This window comes from Callithrix jacchus, chromosome 9 (genome assembly GCF_049354715.1).
Source record: "Callithrix jacchus isolate 240 chromosome 9, calJac240_pri, whole genome shotgun sequence".
Classification (NCBI taxonomy): domain Eukaryota; kingdom Metazoa; phylum Chordata; class Mammalia; order Primates; family Cebidae; genus Callithrix; species Callithrix jacchus.
Genome location: NC_133510.1, coordinates 98,609,909 through 98,630,749, shown reverse-complemented (window position 1 = coordinate 98,630,749; position 20,841 = coordinate 98,609,909). Strand labels below are relative to the sequence as shown.

At 39.2% G+C, this 20,841-nt stretch overlaps 1 protein-coding gene across 7 annotated transcripts in view; it reads left to right on the top strand.

Annotated features, from left to right (window-relative positions):
- The window catches only part of USP44 (ubiquitin specific peptidase 44), a 34,245-nt gene that overhangs the window by 3,900 nt on the left and 9,504 nt on the right, over positions 1 to 20,841 (top strand). For 4 of the 7 annotated variants that reach the window (XM_035257339.3, XM_054238754.2, XM_054238758.2 and 1 more), the window contains 2 exons: positions 14,118 to 15,615; positions 19,594 to 19,789. In XM_035257339.3, the coding sequence (XP_035113230.2) occupies positions 14,188 to 15,615; positions 19,594 to 19,789 (1,624 nt within the window). In that variant the 5' untranslated portion in view covers positions 14,118 to 14,187. Of the gene's footprint in view, positions 1 to 2,958; positions 3,034 to 5,700; positions 5,859 to 14,117; positions 15,616 to 19,593; positions 19,790 to 20,841 lie in introns of those variants that run through there. The other 3 variants (XM_035257338.3, XM_054238756.2, XM_078337090.1) reach the window with 2 other exon arrangements.

Below are 20,841 nucleotides of genomic sequence, written 5' to 3'. Positions count from 1 at the left end.
GAAAGCCAAATAGGAGTTAAGCACATGTCTATTTCATAATCTCAGTGAGATTCAATATTCAGTTACCTTGAAAGAGATGAAAGTTTGTATTCTTGGAACCCTAATCATTTTGTCCTTAATTCAGCATTTCGGGATATTTGAAAGAGCTTTTAAACGTTTTGGCACATGCAAGTTTTCTCTCTCCATTCTAGGGTTTTTAGTACTAGCCATTAGTTTTGCATATGTTCGATATCTAATTTTTTGGTCCAGTATTTATCACTGCGGACTATCCAAATTCAAATGTGGAGATATTCTAATATCGAAAAATTAGTCCGGTGCATACAGTTTAGAAAGTTGAAATGTTTTGACTACTTTGTATATCAGTCTTGCTTTTCTTCCCAAATGTTAATTGTTTGAGATTTTTTAGCTCAAAATGTTTAAGTGATAAGTGAACCCACAGTTAGTATAATATACAATGGTACACCTTTTGGAATACTTAAAATGGAAAATCTGTTGAAGATTTCGGTTAGATATTTGAAAGAAATTTTCCACCTAGTTGCCTTTCTCCTTTTTCTACAGACTTATCTTTTCTGTACTAAAAAGAAAGAAAGAGTCATACACTCAACCAAATTTCTCCTCTACACATTTGAATCTTACTATTACAGCCTTTTGGTTGGGCATAAGATAATTTTCTGCTCCTTGGGTTGTTTGAAGGCAGAGTCTGTGTTTTATTTATCTTTAGTACCTTACTGCTTAACATGGGGGGAAAACCTCTGTGAAAGTTTGCTGAATTGGGGTTTTGAATGGTAGAGGTACAAAAGTTTGTCTTCTTGGTAGCCCAAAAAAGAAAAAAAAAAAACCGTGCTTTGAAGTTTTCTGTCCTTCCTGCAGTGTTAAGACAGAACAAACGTGGGTGCCAGATTCTAATGGAGTTGTCTGGTCCAGGGAGATTAGTGAGAGGCTGGGGCATGGGCTCAGGAGTATCAAGACAGGAAATAAATCATGTGCCTGAATAATTCTCTGAATTCAGTAATGGGGAACAGTTTTGCTATTAGACCCAGCCTAAATAGGTGACAAATAATTGAAATATATGAGGATTCTACAAATAATGGCTTTCTGGCTAAAAGATCATTGTAAAAGGTGTAATTGATATTCACAGCGATTTTAGGCACCACAGCAAACTTTATTAGGAAGAATTCATTTTTAATGGAGTTTTACACGTCATAGGAAAAAGCTATTTTGTAGTCTAATGATATACTTGTTAGGCTAGATCATAGATGTGCTAGAATGACAGAATCTAGGCATTTTATACATGGAATATTTGAATTCAGTTTTTGAGACCCACGGTAGGATGCTCAGTATTTTTCTGTTTCTCCCATTGTTATGAAGTTAGCTGCAGTAGATTGATGTGTAAATATGTTGATGTCTCACTAATGATAACTGTTTTGGAACAAAATTACTTGTTAAGTAGGGATGGGGTGAGAAATTCAAATAACCTGGAGGCAGAAATTGCTTTCAGGAGCTTTATCTTACAACGTGTTCAACTAGATTCAATCTCTGCTGCAGGAGAGGCATGTTAGAGACATGAGGAAGGCCCAAGGGAAAAGGGTGTCCTTTATTGTTTAATGAGTTTCAAGCAAGATGGGGGTAATTATAGATTCTAGATCTCTAAAGGAAGAAAGAATAACCAGGGCCTTCCTAGGGATAAAGGAAAGGAAATACATCATGATTGACATGGAGAGGTGCCAAAGCACATAATGGACATAATAGCAAACCTAAGAGAAGTAGGGAGGGTTTCAGAGCCCATTGTGTTCATTCGTTGAGTAATTTGTTCATTCAAAAATATTGAACCCCTTTCTGTGTACCAAGCACTATGCTTGACCCTTGGCGTTTTACAAACATTTCTTAAGAGGATAGAATACTATGGTGGTTCTGTGAAGTAAATGGAAAATGGAAAACTGCTTATAAGAGTGGGTAAGATTTACCCTAATTACTACAAACTATGGGTAAAGTTGTTTTCATTCTTATTGAAATGCATTGTGGTGGTTAGTAATTCCTAAGGCCTCCTTCCTATCGAAATTACCATTTCCTCCTATCTTTTATTATGGAAAATAACAAATCATACAACTTTTAATAGCCTGTAGGGGATATGTTTAGTTTATTTGTTACTGTTTAAAGAAAAATGTTTGTTACAGAAGTTATCTTCATTAAAATAAATAGTCAACATATTCTCCCTCTAGGAGATTTCAAGATTTTTTTTTAAATGAGATGCTTGCTGTGACACTTTTATTTTAAAATTTATTCTATTTTATGCCCAGTGGTACTTATATTTCTTCTTTCTTTAATAGAAGTAGAATGTATATGTGTTTGTGTAAAATATGCATGCCCATTTCTTATGAAAATAGTTTATATCCCGATTATGAAGAGTTTTAAAAATTAAACATTCACAGTAAGATTTGTTAAAAACATCTTAACAAAAGATGTTTGAAAAGTGGTTCATCATATATGAGAGTAGAAAAATATATGTTGTTCCAAATTTTAAGGCTTTTATGTGCCATGTTAAGAAGTTTAGATTTAACTTGTGGTCTTTCAAGACTTTAAACAATCTTAATGTTTATAAAATTGTGGATATTTTAGAAATAGCTTAATATTTATAAAATTGTGATTATAAGACACTAAGATACAAAATGTAAATACTGTATGATTATTTGACTAAGAATGAGCTGTGGAGGGGAAGCTTCTTCATAGTGAATGAATGTTATCTCTGTGTCTATTCAGATTTTAACATATAGATTCTTCTTTATTTTCTCATACTACACAGCTGTATACATTAATTCTTTTTAGAAATGCATTTTAGCCATTTCCCTCATTCTATCACTTTATTAAATAGTAGTTTAATTTGGCTGGGTTTTTTTCGTTTGTTTTTTGCTTTGCTTTTTTGTTTGTTTTTTGAGACAGAGTTTTGCTCATGTTGCCCAGGCACTCACCGCAACCTCCACCTCCCAGGTTCAAGCGATTCTCCTGCCTCAGCCTCCCGAGTAGCTGGGATTACAGGTATGCAACATCACACTCAGCTAATTTTTTGCATTTTTAGTAGAGACGGGGTTTCTCCATGTTGGTCAGGCTGGTCTTGAACTCCCTACCTCAGATAATCTGCCTTCCGTGGCCTTCCAAAGTGCTGGGATTACAGGTGTGAACTATTGCACCCCACCTTATTAAAATATTTTTTAAAGAAGGAATCCGAAAATTGAGCTACTAATTATACCAATTACATCTATATTACATTATTCATACCATTGACCTTTGGTACCTGATACCCTCTTGTAAGAACCTCCAGGGCCTATAGCTGTATAGTCCCTTTCCATGCTTTCTTTCAATGTGTCTTAATAAACTGAGGTAGAAAGGGAGTGGCTGGCTGAAAAGTTTATTATGTCAAAGAAAATTAAAATTTACAGTAGAATGTTCATTTTTTAAGCAAAAAAATTTAGCTACCCTTCTGATTTTTCAGTGATTCTTGTAGCTTTCAAGTAGCTGGGGACTACAGGCATGTACTGCCACATATGGATTTTTAAAAATTATTTTAATAGTGATGAGATCTCACTATATTGCTGGGGGGAAAAATCCCTCTTTTTAAACTAGTGACAAGGTCTTGCTATGTTGCCCAGTTTGGAACTTACTGTTTCTTTTCTTTTCTTTCTTTTTCTTTTTTTTTTCTTTTTCTTTCTTTCTTTTCTGTTTCTTTTCTTTTCTTTCTTTCTTTTTCTTTTCTTTCTTTCTTTCTTTCTTTCTTTCTTTCTTTCTTTCTTTCTTTTCTTTTCTTTTCTTTTCTTTTCTTTTTTTTGGCAGTGTCTGTCTGTCACCCAGGCTGGAATACAGTGGCATGATTCTGCTCACTGCAGCTTCTGCCTCCCAAGTTCAAGCAATTCTCCTGCCTCAGCCTCCAGAGTAGCTGGGACTACAGGCATGCACCACCATGCCCAGCTAATTTTTGTATTTTAGTAGAGACAGGGTTTCACCATATTGGCCAGGCTGGTCTCCACCCACCTCAGCCTCCCAAAGTGCTGGGATTATAGTTGTGGACCACCGTGCCCAGCAGGACTTACTGTTTTCAACCTCTGCTTTTTTTTGTTTGTTTGTTTTTTGAGACAGAGTCTTGCTCTGTCACCAAGGCCAGAGTAGAGGGCCACGATCTCGGCCCACTGCAACCTCCACCTCCCAGGTTCAAGCAATTCTCCTGCCTCAGCCTCCTGAGTAGCTGGGATTACAGGTGCATGCCACCATGCCCAACTAATGTATTTTTAGTAGAGATGGGATTTTACCATATTGGTCAAGCTAGTCTTGAACTCCTGACCTTGTGATTCGCCCACCTCAGCCTCCCAGTAGCTGAGAATACAGGTGCCCACCACCATGGCTGGCTAATATTTATATTTTTAGGAGAGACAGGGTTTCCACCATGTTGGCTGGGCTTATCTCAAACTCCTCAGGTGATCCACCCACCTCAGCCTCCCAAAGTGCTGGGATTATGGGCATGAGCTACTGTGCCTGGCCTGTTTTCAATCTTGGATTCAAATATCATAAAGAGAATGACCTGCAGTTAATGCTAATTGGTTGCTCCAAGAATTTGGTAGCCTGAAACAGTGTGGCTATATATCTATAGTCTTCTTAAAGCCCTGAGAGAAGTTTTAGGTGAAAAGATGATGTTTGGGATATCGTCTTTTCTTGACCATAGGAGCCTACCCAACAATTAGGTGGCAGGGTAAGGAAGTGTGCACACATAAATAACACAAGGATTCACATTTGGCAAGTGGCATAATGTTGGCACAATCCAAAGTACTTTAAGAAATTAGAGAAGGCTGGGCATAGTGGCTCATTTCTATAATGCTAGCATTTTGGAAGACCAAGGCAGGATGATCACTTGAGGCCAGGAGTTTGAGACCAGCATGGGCAAAATGGTGAAATCCCATCTTTACAAAAAATATAAAAGTTAGCCAGGCATGGTGGCATCTGTCAGTAATCCCAGCTACTTGGGAGACTGAGGTGGGAGGATCATTTGAGCCTCCAACAACAGAGATTGCAATAAGCTGAGATCACACCACTGTCGTCCAGCCTGGGTGACAGAGTAAGACCCTGTGTCCAAAAAAAAAGTTAGAGGAGAAGGTATTATTATTATTATTTTTTTAAGATGAAGTTTCACTCTTGTTGCTCAGCCTGGAGTGCAATGGCCCAATCCTGGCTCACTACAATCTCTGCCTTGCAAGTGATTCTCATGCCTCAGTCTCCCAAGTAGCTGGGATTACAGGTGTGCACCACCATGCATGCCCAGCTGGTTTTGTATTTTTAGTAGAGATGGGGTTTCACCATGTTGGTCAGGCCGGTCTCAAAGTCCTGACCTCAGGTGATCCACCTGCCTCAGCCTACCAAAGTGCTGGGATTACAGGCGTTAGCCACTGTGCCCAGCTGAGAAGATATTATTTTCAACCAAAAAGACTTTATGAAGGAGTTGGACCTTGGAGAATGAAGATGAGTTCTGGAAATTAGCTGGGGCTATTTGGCTGGCATGAAGGGTATTAAGGCGAAGAGAGGTTAGAATCTGTGGAGAACTGCGAAAGCAAGACTAACAAATATATATGTTTTTATTGAAATATATACACAACTGCTATTATGAAATTAGTTGCAATCACATTTTTTAAATGAAACAGGAAATATCAGCATACATTATTCTTTTTTGTTTTTTGAAAACAGGGTCTTGCTCTGTTGCGAGGCTGCTGTGCAGTGGCACCATCATGGCTCGCTGCAGCCTCAACCTTCCCAGGCTCAGGTGATCCTCCCACCTCAGCCTCCTGAGTAGCTGGGTTTATAGACACATGCAACTATGCCAGGTAATTTTTGCATATTTTGTTTCACCATGTTGTCCAGGCTGGTCTTGAACTCCTGAGCTCAAGCAGTCTGCCCACCTTGGCCTTCCAAAGTGCTGGGATTTTGTATTCTGAGCATGAGCCACTGTGCCCAGCCAGAATTCATTATTCTTTTTTAAAAAAAAAACAACAGAGTTTCACTCTGTCGCCCAGGCTAGAGTGCAGTGGTGTGATCTCAACTCAATTAAACCTCCGCCTCCCAGGTTCAAGCAATTCTGCCTCAGCCTCCCAAGCAGCTGGGATTACAGGCATCTATCACTAACGCCTGGCTAATTTCTTGTGTTGTTAGTAGAGATGGGATTTCACCATGTTAGCCAGGCTGGTCTTGAACTCCTGACCTCAAGTGATCCACCTGTCTTGGTCCCCCAGAGTTCTGGGATTACAGGCGTGAGCCACCATGCCCGGCCCAGAATACATTATTCCTTTAAAGATTGTTTGTGAGGCTTTTGTTTCAGAGTGTGTGTTACTATTTACCAGTGTGTGAGGTAAAAATTTTTCAGTCTCAAAGTTCAAAAGCTGCTGCATTATTGGACTACAGGGCACCAATGGAGGATTTTTTTTTTTTTTTTTTTTTGAAACAGAGTTTCATTCTGGTTATCCAGGCTGGAGTGCAATGGTGTAATCTCGGCTTACCGCAACCTCCTCCTCCCGGGTTCAAGTGATTCTCCTTCCTCAGCCTCCCAAGTAGGTGGGATTACAGGCATGTGCCACCAACCCTGGCTAATTTTGTTTTTTGTTTTTTAGTTTTTAGTAGAGATGGGGTTTCTCCATGTTGGTCAGGCTGCTCTCGAACTCCTGACCTCAGGTGATTCACCTGCCGCGGCCTCCCAAAGTATTGGGATTACAGGGTTGAGCCACCACACCCAGCCCATTGGAGGATTTTAAGTAATAAGCGTTAAAGGCTCACACAGGCTGAGGGGAGCTGGGAATGGGTTGATATTGTGCCCATTAGGCACAGAGTTTGTTTTGCAAGATGGAGTTATGGAATGTGTAGTTGTGCAACAAAGTAAATGTAACCCACTACACTGTGCACTTAGAAATGGTTAAGATACATTTTGTTATGTGTATTTTACTACAATTTTAAAAAGATAATTTTTTTTTTTTTTTGAGATGGAGTTTTTTGCTCTTGTTTCCCAGTCTGGAGTGCAATGGCATGATCTCGGCTCACCACAACCTCTGCCTCCTGGGTTCAAGCAATTCTCCTGCCTCAGCCTCCCGAGTAGCTGGGATTACAGGCACACACCACCATGCCCAGCTAATTTTTTGTATTTTTAGTAGAGACGGGATTTCACCATGTTGACCAGGATGGTCTCAATCTCTTGACCTTGTGATCCACCCACCTCGGCCTCCCAAAGTGCTGGGATTATAGGCCTGAGCCACCGCGCCTGGCAAAACAAATTTTTTTAACTGCTATTTCTGTATGGTGAGATGGGGGAAATGTTTTTGTTCTCTTTCCCAATTTTTCTGTAATGAATATGTTTTGCTTGCTTTCTTTTCTTTTTTTTTTTGATTAGTGTTTTGCTTTCATAATAAGGAAGTTAAAATTATATATATAATCAAAAAAGGAGTTAAAGGCTCAAAGCAAACTTGAAGGTTATTTGGTGGGATAGTATGGAGGAGAGAGTCCAGATGATGGGAGACAAGTTTGGAGGCTACCAAATTATTGTTTTCCAGGAACAATGTAATAAAATCTGTGAGATAGCTGTGGAAATGAAAAGTCATAAGACTTAGGGAACAATAACCCTAAGTAAACAGGAGTGGAAAAGATGGGAGGGAAGAGTAAAGAAACCCCTTAAGATTTTAGCATAGGTCCTAGAATGATAATATAGTATCCGTCAGAGGAAAAGCTAATTCTGAGAAGGTAAGATATATAGGTAAGCTGACTTTGGGTTGTGCCTGAGACTGGCTGAGAAAGGTTAGGGCTAAGGATAAAGCCTGGGTGGTCAGCTGTCTAGAACTGATGATCAAACCCCTGCTGGAACCTCTGTAGGATGAGTTCATTATCAGAAGAGGTTTGAAGATCTATAAAAATAGAACAGGAAGGTATTATGCTACGTGCTAAACCCTGGGTTGTATGTTACAAAGGGCTATAATTTGAGTAAATAGAAATTAATTTTGGGGGCTGGGTATAGTGGCTCATGCCTGTAATCCTAGCACTCTGGGAGGCCGAGGCAGGCAGATCACCTGAGGTCTGGACTTAGAGACCAGCTTGGCCAATAGGGTGAAACCTCATCTGTACTAAAAATGCAAAAAAAAAAAAAAAAAGGGCCAGGCATGGTGGCTCACATCTTTGGGAGGCCAAGGCAAGTGGATCACCTAAGGTCAGGCGTTTGAGACCAGCCTGACCAACATGGAGAAACCCTGCCTCTAAAAAAAAAAAGACCAGGTGTGGTAGTGCATGCCTGTAATCCCAGCTACTTGGGAGACTGTGGCAGGAGAATTGCTGGAGGTGGAGGTTGCAATGATCCCAGCCTGGGCAACAAGAGCAAAACTCCATCTCAAAAAAAAGGAAAAGAAAAAAATTAATTTGAGAGAGCCCTCACTGTGGTGAATATAAGCAGTTTATACTGTTGCACTGTAACAAGTTAAATATGTTACCTGTGATCTTATTTGATTTTGGAGTTTGGTATAAACCATTGATTACAAATCCCTTATAAGATCATCTGTTTTATTTCTCTTCTAATCCTTTTTGCTTTTTGTTTAATAAATGCTTTAATGATATACTAATTCTACATAAAATTCGCTTTCAATAAATCAAGTACAATTATTTAACTTTAGAGATTTGCTGGTGGGAATTTTTAAAATGCCTGCTCAGTCGTAGGTATGAAAAGTATTAAGAGCTTGAATGGCTTTCTTTGAACAAATTAAGTTTTTTATTGTCTTTGCACTGAAGAATGATAAAAAGCTTTTAGAATATTTGTAAGTGTATCTGTCTAAGATGAAAATAGTATACTTGGTTTTTAAAAAGCCGTTTTATTGACAATTCACACTGAAAAAATGAAGTTTTTTTTAAGCCATTTGATAGCTACTAATTTGAATTTCAAGTGTGCATTTAAAACATTTTTTTAATGCATAAGAATGACAGCACAGATAGTTTTAATTCTTATAGATTTCATTCTAAGCATCCTATTTGTATGGTGCTATTATATTGGTACAGGTAATATTTTATCAGAATCCGCATCAGGGATATAAAAATGTTTCATTAGGTAATACCTCTTTAGAATGAATACACTGCCTGAATTCATATGTGCAGTCTGCTGGTGATAGAGTTAATGCATAGCTTCACAGCAGTAGGTTAGCAAATGAAAAGAGGTGCTCTGAACCCAGTGGAGGAAAAAGGAAGTGTCAAGGAAATACTCCCATCCTCCTTCCTTCTCTCCAAGCTCTTAGATCTTTGTGTGATGAGGCCCCTTTGGGGATACCCTAGTGACTGTCTGTGCTTCAGCTCCAGGCTGGAGCACAAACTGGAGATCTCTGGTGACGGCGGCTGGCTCTCAGCTTCTGATTTCTACTCTGCCCCTGCCTCTGTTATTCACCCGCTACTGGTTTCTTTCATAGATAGGGTAAATGGGCCCCCTGCCCTAAAATATTAATCTCATGATCTGCCATTCCACTATTCTGGTTTCACTTATTTCAATTTTTAAAAAAGATTTTATCTTTAAGAGACCCCCTTTTAAAATGCAAATACCCCTGGGAGAGGTCAGACCTTAGTCCTTAGCTAACATCTTGATTATCTATTAGCACCTTAGTTGGGCTTAGTACACATTTGTCTGAGAAGATGGAACCCCTGGCTAACAGTGATCAACTAGAAGGAAACTAGCATTTATAGTAATAATTTATTATTATTTTATTACAATTGGCAGCTAAGATGTACTGAGGGCCATATTATTAAGTGCAGGAATTGTTCTAACTAATTCCCTCAACAACCCTATTGGTATTATCACCACTGTTACTTTACAGATAAGAAAACTGAGATATGTAGCACATAATTATGGTCACATAGCAAATCCTGTCAAGTGTTAAACTCAGGGATTTAGATTCCAGGGGTGCTCTCTAACCATTCTACTGTAATACCTCTCCTACCATAATGTCTCTCAGATAGATGACGTCTAATCAAGATTTCACCCTTTTCACAGTTTTGTGTCAAGTAGAATCATGTGTTCAATTATAGATGCCACTTCCTGTTGAAGGCCAAGTACTTTGCTCTCAACTAAATAGATTTTTTTTAGCAACAGCTTCAATGAAATGGGCACTTTTTTTATATTCAAGGAAATGCATTTGCAGAGTAGAGAAAGGAGTAAAGAGGCTAGTGTATAACTTAACACATACATAACACTATCTGAGCTGTTTTTATTTAAAATTTATTTTGTTATTTTTATAGTTTTGAAAGTATGGATGAATAAAGAAAGCACAGTAATTTGCAGTCCCATTACCCAGAGATAACCTCAGAATAAATGTATACTCACCAGGGTTTTTTCTATGGAGCCTTTTCTGAATGTTGTGTAAGGTGTTAACTCATTGTACCTGTTTAAAATTTTGGAACGAAATGATCTTTTTTGAGAGTAAATGCTGGCATTCTCTGTAAGGATATTCTTGTTTGTTTGTTTGTTTCTTTGTTTTGAGACAGAGTCTTGCTCTGTTGCCCGGCCGGAGGGCAGTGGCATGATCTTGGCTCACTGCAGCCTCCACCTCCCAGGTTCAAGAGATTCTCCTGCCTCAGCTTCCCAAGTAGCTGGGACTACAGGCGAGTGCCACCATGCCCAGCTAAGTTTTGTATTTTTAGTAAAGACAGGGTTTCACCATGTTGGCCAGGATGGTCAATCTCTTGACCTCATGATCTGCCCACCTCAGCCTCCCAAAGTGCTGGGATTACAGGCGTGAGCCACTGCACCTGGCCTAAGGATGCTGAACTAATAACTGTTTTCTATAATTTGCCAGTAACATGTATAACTGAATAAAAGGTAATACAGAGCCCTAGATTCTTCCCTTAGCCTCCAATTTGAATCAGTTCTCTCAGCCAGTGTTTGTTAAGCACTAATTCTACTCTGCCCACTTCTTCAAAACTGCTACAGCTTTAATTGCCTTAAAATTTCTGGACACATAGTCCTATCTTAATCACTTGTCCCTTCTCCAGAGCTCTTCGTAATTCAGATCCCTCTGTAACCCACAGATCTGATCATATCATTCTCCTCTACAGATTTCTTCAGTAGCTCTATGTTGCTCATAGGCCCTAGAAGCAAGCTTGGGGATGATTGGGGAAAGTCATTCTCTGAGTCCCCGGTACCAGGTACCAGCGAGTAGTTCTAGAAGGGGAGTTGCTGATGTATGCAGACCTCAAGTGGCCACATGCCCTTGGCCTTGCTGACTACGTGTTAATGGAGGAGGGCCACAGCAAGGGCTCCCTAAAGTAACTGGTTGTCTAGGTCTAGATGCAGACCACAATGTCTCTGTGTGCTAATGTGCTACTGTGTGTTGAGAGTAGACTTGGTGGCAGTCAGGACAGAAGCAGAGAGACCATCTGGGGCCTTACTGCAGTAAGGCTTGACTTGATTGTAGATTGGATCAGATTGGTGGCAGTAGAGGTACTAAGTAGTCAGATTCTCAATCTATTCTGAAGATGGAGCCAACCATTTTTCTTGAAGGATTGATTTAGAGAGAGTCAAGGATTATTCCAAGGTTTCTTGCCTCAGTATAGAAAGATATGGGATAATTGAATATATTAATCACTGATATCTCAATTTTGCCATTAGCAACTATTATCAAATCCCAGGTGTTCTAATAAAATACCATATTCAACCAAATTTTAAATCTCTGGAAATTTTGAGAGAGAAGTAAATTTAAAATGTGCACTTGAAACATGTAAAGATGGCAGCTGGGCATGGTGGTTAATACCTGTAATCCTAGCACTTTGGAAGGCTTAGGTGGGTGGATTGCTTGAGGCCAGGAGTTCAAGACCAGCCTGGGCAACATGGTGAAACTCCGTCTCTACTAAAAATATAAAAATTAGCTGGGTGTGGTGGCACATTGCCTGTGGTCTCAGATACCCAGGATGCTGAGATGGGAGAATCGCTTGAACCTTGGAGGTAGAGGTTGCAGTCACCTGAGATTACACCACTGCAGTCCAGCCTAGGTGAAAGAGCAAGATCCTGTCAGAAAGAAAGAGAGGTGGGGTGGGAGGGGAGGTGGGGGAGGGAGATATGAGAGTTGGGATACCTGAAAATTAAGAAACGATGACTAGATTTTACAAAAAGAGGTAGGAAGGAACCAAAAATCAACTGCTTTTGCAGTTTCCTTAAGGCCCTAGAGGTGGTACTTGCAGGTACCATTGAAATTTAGTTTCAACTGCCCTAACAATTTAACGCCTTGGTCAGGATACATAGAATGTTTTTAGTGTTTTGTAACTAGGTCTCCACTCAAACCCTGAAATTTGTCTTCAATTTGTATTAAATCAATGAAAAAAAAAAGTGTTTTGTAATCACTACTTTTAAATAAGGTTTCTGTTCATTAAATGTAAATAACTTACAGCAGAAGTGTTCCTGACTTTGATAAAGGAACAATTTCTGGGTCAAAAAATCATATGAGCTTTTTTTAAAATAAGCTTATAATTTCAGATAGGTTTAGGCCTGCCAGAATGTGATAAAAGGTTACTGCTACCCACTTCGTATTCTTCCTTTTTTTCCTCTTTATTTCCTTTTGTATGTTCCTGAGAATATTCAAATACAAAAGCACATTCTCCATTTCTGTCTTTCTCTTTCCCTAAAGCCAACTATCATGTCCAGTCTCAGAGTATGGTATAGAGCCATGAATTAAAGGTAATTATTGATTGACTAAATGGAAAAAACCAAGTTTAATGGTAATTAAATAGAACATCTAATATGATTTATTTGAATAGGGTATTAAGATTTATTCACCATAGCTACAGTTAAAACTACCATTTATTGAACATTTACCATGTGTCAGATAAATATTGTCTCTCAATTCTTCAGCAGTTCAATTGAAATTGGTATGATTTTCTCTCTTTTACACATGGTTTAGAGAAGTTAAAACCTTTGCTCAAAACCATACATTTAACAGTGTGTGGCAAAGGTAGAATTCAAATCTACATTTTTCTGCCTTAAGACTCACTGTTTCATCTTTGATTATGCTTTATTAACTCTGCATGGGGTTCAGAATGTTTATAAATATTAGTGAGATATATTTGGGTCTTGACAACCCCAGTCTTTAAGAAAAAGGGTTGGACGCAGTGGTTCATGACTGTAATCCCAGTGCTTTGGGAGGCTGAGGCAGGTGGATGACCCAAGCCGAGGAGTTTGAGACCAGCCTGGGCAACATGACAAAACCCTGTCTCTATTAAAAATACAAAAACAAATTAGCCAAGTATGGTGGCACACGCCTGTAATCCCAGCTACTTGGGAAGCTGAGGCACAACAATCATTTGAGCCTGGGAGGCAGAGGTTGCAGTAAGCTGAGATGGTGCCACTGCACTCCAGCCTGGGTGACAGAGCAAGAATTTGTCTCAAAAAAAAAAAAAAAAAAAAGTCGTTTTGGAAATTGCCCTCAGACTACTGGGTAAAAAGGATAGATCTTAAGCTATTCCAGTGGAAAGTGATTACTACCCATTTTTCACCACTAGATGGTGGCAGAAAATTAAAAACAAAAGTTGTTAAAGGAGACTCAGAGAAAGTGAAATGTCAGCCTGGGGCAGTGGTTCACGCCTGTAATCCCAGCACTTTGGGAAGCCAAGGCTGGCGGATCACAAGGTCAGGAGTTCGAGACCAGCCTGACCAACATGGTGAAACCCCATCTCTACTAAAAATACAGAAAAAGTAGCTGAGCATGGTAATGGGCACCTATAATCTCAGCTACTCAGGAGGCTGAGGCAGGAGAATCACTTGAACCTGGGAGGCGGAGGTTGCAATGAGCCGAGATCGTGCATTGCACTCTAGTCTGGGCAATAGAGCGAGACTCCATCTCAAATAAAATAAAATTGAATCAAATTAAAAATTAAAAGAGAGAAAGTGAAATGTCTGTGCTTTCAGAGCAAGGTGGATGTGAGATTAGGGACATCTAGAGCAAGGGAAAAGTAAGAACTGCCAATGGTGTTATGATAAGCAACCTAGAAATCAGGAACAGAGGATATAAATCTTTATTATACTTGGGAAAACACCTCATGAAAAATATTTGCATCTTGTTTTTATTAACACTTGACATTGTTCTGTTTAGTTTTCAGATGCTTCAAATGTGGTGAACACAGACTTGTTCGGATTATGCGTTTCTCAGCTAGGCTAAATAAATGCTAACAATGGATACGTGCAAACATGTTGGGCAGTTGCAGCTTGCTCAAGACCACTCCATCCTCGACCCTCAGAAATGGCACTGCATGGACTGCAACACGACCGAGTCCATTTGGGCTTGCCTTAGCTGCTCCCATGTTGCCTGCGGAAGATACATTGAAGAGCATGCACTCAAGCACTTTCAGGAAAGCAGTCATCCTGTTGCACTGGAGGTGAATGAGATGTATGTTTTTTGTTACCTTTGTGATGATTATGTTCTTAATGATAATGCAACTGGAGACCTGAAGTTATTGCGAAGTACATTAAGTGCAATCAAAAGTCAAAATTATCACTGCACAACTCACAGTGGACGGGTTTTACGGTCCATGGGTACAGGTGATGATTCTTATTTCCTACACGATGATGCCCAATCTCTGCTTCAAAATGAAGATCAAATGTATGCTGCTCTTTGGCACAGGAGAAGGATCCTAATGGGTAAAATCTTTCGAACATGGCTTGAACAATCACCCATTGGAAGAAAAAGGCAAGAAGAACAATTTCAGGAAAAAATAGTAGTAAAAAGAGAAGTAAAGAAAAGACAGCAAGAATTAGAGTATCAGGTTAAAGCAGAATTTGAAAGTATGCCTCCAAGAAAGAGTGTACGTTTACAAGGGCTTGCTCAGTCAACCGTAATAGAAATAGTTCCTCTTGAGGGGCCAGCACAGAATCCAGCATCACCAGCAAAAGAGAAAGTAGTCTCTACCTCAGAAGATGAAAGATCTGAAAAAGCCAGTGACTCCTTAGTTAAACGAAGGCCAATAGTGACTCCTGGTGTAACAGGATTGAGAAATTTGGGAAACACTTGCTATATGAATTCTGTTCTTCAGGTGTTGAGTCATTTACTTATTTTTCGGCAATGTTTTTTAAAGCTTGATCTGAATCAATGGCTGGCTGTGACTACTAGTGAGAAGACAAGATCTTATAAGCATCCACCAGTCACTGATACAGTAGTATATCAAATGGATGAATGTCAAGAAAAAGATGCAGGTTTTGTTCGCTCTAGACATTCAAGTTTGTCATCAGGACTCAGTGGTGGAGCATCAAAAGGTAGAAAGATGGAACTTATTCAGCCAAGGGAGCCAACTTCACAGTACATTTCTCTTTGTCATGAATTGCATACTTTGTTCCAAGTCATGTGGTCTGGAAAGTGGGCCTTGGTCTCACCATTTGCTATGCTACACTCGGTGTGGAGACTCATTCCTGCCTTTCGGGGTTATGCCCAACAAGATGCTCAAGAATTTCTTTGTGAACTTTTAGATAAAATACAACATGAATTAGAGACAACTGGTACCAGTTTACCGGCTCTTATCCCCACTTCTCAAAGGAAACTTATCAAACAAGTTCTGAATGTTGTAAATAACATTTTTCATGGACAACTTCTTAGTCAGGTATGGATTTTTTTAAATCTTATTTTTATCATGGGGAGTTTATAGAGTGAAGCCCATAATAGGACATATTCTATGTACATCTAGTATGTTGAGCTGGTACCATTTTCAGGTCAAAATAGATTGTTTTTATAAATATGTGTAAAGAAATCTGCTCACACATTTACAATTCCTTCTTTTATGAATCATTGGAAGTAATTTTATATCCATGGTATCAAAAGCTTTTGGAGGGAGGGAGAAATGAGGAAATGGAGCACTCTAGGTTAGTAATATTACATTCATTGTCTGAGGGATTGAGAAGAGGAGGATTTAATCCCAGAAGGAACAGATTTGAAGATACTGCTATACTGGGGATGAAAATAGTGCACATGACTGGGCACAGTGGCTCATGCCTGTAATCCCAGCACTTTGGGAGGCAAAGGTGGGTGGATCACCTGTGGTCAGGAGTTCCATACCTGCCTGACCAACATGGTGAAACCCCATCTCTACTAAAAATACAAAAATTAGCTGAGTGTGGTGGCAGACGCCTATAATCTCAGCTACTTGGGAGGCTAAGTCAGGAGAATTGCTTGAACCCAGGAGGTGGAGGTTTGCAGTGAGCCGAGATCACGCCACCACACTCCAGCCTGGATGACAAAGCAAGACTCCTTCTCAAAAAAAAAAAAAAGAAAGAAAGAAAATGGTGCACACTTGACCGATTTCAGGTACCAAGGAGTAGCCCTGGAGGACTTCCTATAAAGCCAAAGCGTCATGGTCTGAGAGCTTTAACAAGTAAGTAGGGAAATTTTAAAGTAAACAATTGTAATTTCATCTAGAATAATCTTAAATGATTTTCCTTTATTTTAATTACTGCTCAAAAGTTTCCTTTGTCATGAAAAGGTAGACTACAAAACCACAATCGTCTATGTAAAAGTTCTGTATACTCAGTGGACTTATTGATGAACTATGAATAGACATAAGGCTCTCAACTTTCTTATAACACAGATTTAAACAAAATTTTTATAGGTCATTTCCTTCCCCCTGCACACCTACCTCTGTTTTTCAGTTCAACTTTTTTTTTTTTTTTTTTTTTGAGGCAGAGTCTTGCTCTGTCTCTCAAGCTGGAGGTGCAGTGGTGCGATCTTGGCTCACTGCTACCTCCGCATTCCAGGTCAAGCAATTCTCCTGCCTCAGCCTCTCAAGGAACTGAAATTATAGACACCCGCCACCTCGCCCAGCTTATTTTTGAATTTTTAGTAGAGATGGGGTTTCACCATCTTGTTCAGGCTGGTCTTGAACTCCTGACCTTGTGAGCCACCATGCCACCACACCCGGCTTCAGTTCAACTTTCACTGTGATAAGGTCATCTTTTGTTTTTATAGCATACTTTCCTAGATTGTTGTTTAAGTATTTCAGATGCATTTCTCCTTAAGGAATATCTATGAAGTTTATTTTTCAGTGTTTCAAAATGCAGACTTTACTCTGTGTCAGTGAGCAAGTAAGAGTTGTACTTGTGTTATATGCAATTTTACTTCTCTATCTTTCTCCGTCATTTCCTTTTCATGCAAAAGTTTTTAAATACGCTATTATAGAGTGCAATATATAGCTGCAGGAAACCTATATAAGAAATCTATGTAGAAAAAGTGAAAAATCATTCTCTAATCCTGTAACCCCACAATCCATGGGTAAAACTGTTAATATTTTGGTATATTTTTTTCTAGTCTCTTTTCTCCTGCACATAGATACATATTTTCCCATAATTGCTCGTTTTGCACTTACCTGCTTTTCCCGTTTAATGTTGTGATGATTTTCCAGTCATTAAAAATATTTCATCATTCTTTTCAAAACATTTCAATGTTCATCACTTTTTTCTTTTTGTATATTTCTGTTGTTTAACATCATGTTTATACCATAACTTAGTTAACCTTCCTCTATTGTTGACTGTTTTTAATTTTTTCCATTTTTATGATGTCAATTAATTTTTCCAATTTCCTTATGACAGAGTCCTGGACACTGACTTTGTCAGAGTAAGACATCTGTTACTTGGTGACAAAGTTCTTTCCAGAAAGTGTTTTTCTTTTTTAAATATATTTCCAGTAATATGAGAGTGGCTATGTGCTTTTTTTCCCTTTTATAAATAAATTTTGAAATTAATACAAATTATTATACCATTTTTTTTGCTTTTCTTTAATACACTCTTAGGGAACGGGTTCTCAGGAGATTTAAGACAGTTGGTTGCTGGAATGTGTTTTCCTTTTATTTTTTTATGGAGATGAGGTCTCACTGTGTTGCCCAGGCTGGTCTCGAACTCCTGGCTCAAGCAGTCCTCCGCTTTGGCCTCTCAAAGGGCTGAGATTTGAGATAACAGGCATGAGCCACTACACCCAGCCTGGAATGGCTTTTTGTGTGTTTTTTCTTTTGTCTTTTTTTTTTTTAATTCAAGAAAATTCTCACAATGTCAGGCCCTGGCACTACTGAGTCCCTAGATTATAAACGCCAGGAGTATTCTTTGTGTCAATTTGTTAAATCTAAAATCTGTATTAGATCTGGCTTCTTTATTTCATTGCCTATGCCGGGACTATAGCTTGTATGAAAGAGGTTCTTTATAATATTTCATATCATGTGTGACTTGCTAGTTCATGGAGTCTGTCTTCAATTATGTGCAGTGTCTGTTGGCATTCAATTCTGCTGAATGTCTCACTGAAGTTACTATTCAGGTCCTTTCCAGTTGCTACATTGCCTATGTAAGTTGTTAAAACAGCTCCATGTTTTTCATTTTCTGTGTTAGGAAGGGGATTTTAATGGGATGTTTAAGAGTATAACATCATTTATGTCATATATCATGTCTTTTGAAATAATCAGTTGTCAGGGCCTAACTGCGTAATGAAAAGACAGTATTGCCGAGCATAGTGGCTCACACCTGTAATCCCTGCACTTTGGGAAGCCAAGGCGGATGGGTCACCTGAAGTCAGGAATTCAAGACCAGCCTGGCCAACATGGTGAAACCCTGTCTGTACTAAAAATACAAAAAAATTAGCCAAGTGTGGTGGCAGGCATCTATAATCCTATCTACTGGGGAGGCTGAGGCAGGAGAATTGCTTGAACCTAAGGGGCCAGAGGTCGAAGTGAGCCAAGATCACGCCATTGCACTCCAGCCTGGGTGACAGACTGAAGCTCCGTCTCAAAAAATAAATAAGTAAAAGGAAAAGAAAAGATAGTATTTTACTTCTAATATGGTTAAGATTGGATTGGACTAAGAGGTTATAGCATTTGGAATTAGGGGGGATAAAATCATCAAAAGATGAAGGAGAGGCCGGGTATAGTGGCTCATACCTGTAACCCTAGCACTTTGGGAGGCTGAGGTGGGCGGATCACCTAAAGTCAGGAATTTGAGACCATCCTGGCCAACATGGCAAAACCTTGTCTTTACTAAAAGTAGAAAAATTAGCTGGGTATGGTAGCTGGTACCTGCAGTCCAGCTACTCAGGTGGCTGAGGCAGGAGAATCACTTGAACCTAGGAGACAGAGGTTGCAGTGACCCGAGATTGTGCCATTGCACCCTAATACAGGGGACGGAGCAAGACTCTACCTCAGAAAAAAAAGATGGAGAAACAGTGAGGAACCTCAAGACTAATGACATAAATACATTAAATTTAATGCATGTGAATAAACATCATATGTATATATCTATATATACATATACATAATACGTTTCTATTCAGTATGTCTACAATTTGGATTTTTACCTAAATGTAATGCCCTTAGAGCTTTTTGAATGTCCAGTAGTTAAAGCACCTAATTCATGATGGGACTAATGACAGTCTTTTGGAAGGAAAAATTATAATGAAAGATTTCCTGACAAGAATGTAAAGCAGATTATTCAGAATTCTAATGGTGCATTTTCATGAGAAAAGCTTATTTACTGGCAGTGACCTCTAGTGAAAAGAGTTAATGTTTTGATGGAAAGATTATAATCTTAGGAATGAATATTCTTATTTGCAGGTTACATGTCTTGCATGTGACAACAAATCAAATACCATAGAACCTTTCTGGGACTTGTCATTGGAGTTTCCAGAACGATATCAATGCAGTGGAAAAGATACTGCTTCCCAGCCATGTCTGGTTACTGAAATGTTGGCCAAATTTACAGAAACTGAAGCTTTAGAAGGAAAAATCTACGTATGTGACCAGTGTAACTGTGAGTAAAGATGGTGTGTTCTCTGTGCTCTCCAAGGAATAATAAAGAGAAATGCAGATGAGAGGAAGCTGAAATTCTTCAGCAGTTATGAAAATGAACTTTATTTCATTGAAATAAACAGATTTTCACTTTATAATTGGCATTTATGAACTATGCGTTTGTTTTGCCGTATTGTTGGAATTCAAATTGTTTCTGATCCTGTAGACAATTTTGGAGGGAGAAGATCATAAGAAGTTTAAATGTGATATGCAGAGCAAAATAAAGTAGCAAAGAGGAATAATGAAAGCATGTCATGTAGGGTGAAGGAAACACTCTATGAGCTTTTTTTTGCTATATATCAAAATGATATGTATATAAATGTGTGTGTCTATATACATAAAATAGGAAATAATATATGCTAGACTGCTGTTGTAGAGATTGGCTTCATCAAAGCAAAGATTTATCCAAAACCACACGCTGTCTCTTCTGTGTTAGTTATTCCCAGTGTCTACAGATAGAGGTAAGATACTTTTAAGGTGCTCACATTTCTAGCGGAGGAAGCAGATAGATGGGATCTGCTATGATAAGTGCTCTAATAGAAGACAGCACAGGAAGCTGACGCTGGGGGCAAAATAGCCACTTAAGAGAAGCATCTTCCCCCAAGGTAACAGTGTGTAAAACCGCATCAGATCTGCAGGGCTGGCTAGGCGCAGTGGCTCCCACCTGTAATCCTAACACTTTGGGAGGCCAAGGCGGGTAGATGGCTTGAGGTCAGGAGTTCAAGACCAGCCTGGTCAACATAGCAAAACCCCATCCCTACTAAAAATACACAAATTAGCCAGGTGTGGTGGAGTGCATCTGTAATCCCAGCTACTTGGGAGGCTGAGGCAGAATTGCTTGAACCCAGGAGGCAGAGGTTGCAGTGAGCGGAGATGGCTCCACTGTACTCCGGCTTCAGTGACAGAACAAGACTCTGTCTCCAAAAAAAAAAAAAAAAATCTGATGTGTCTTTATCTCCTCTTTTGATGTATACATAGCAGGAGTTAAGCTCTGAGGATGCAAAGGCATAAGAA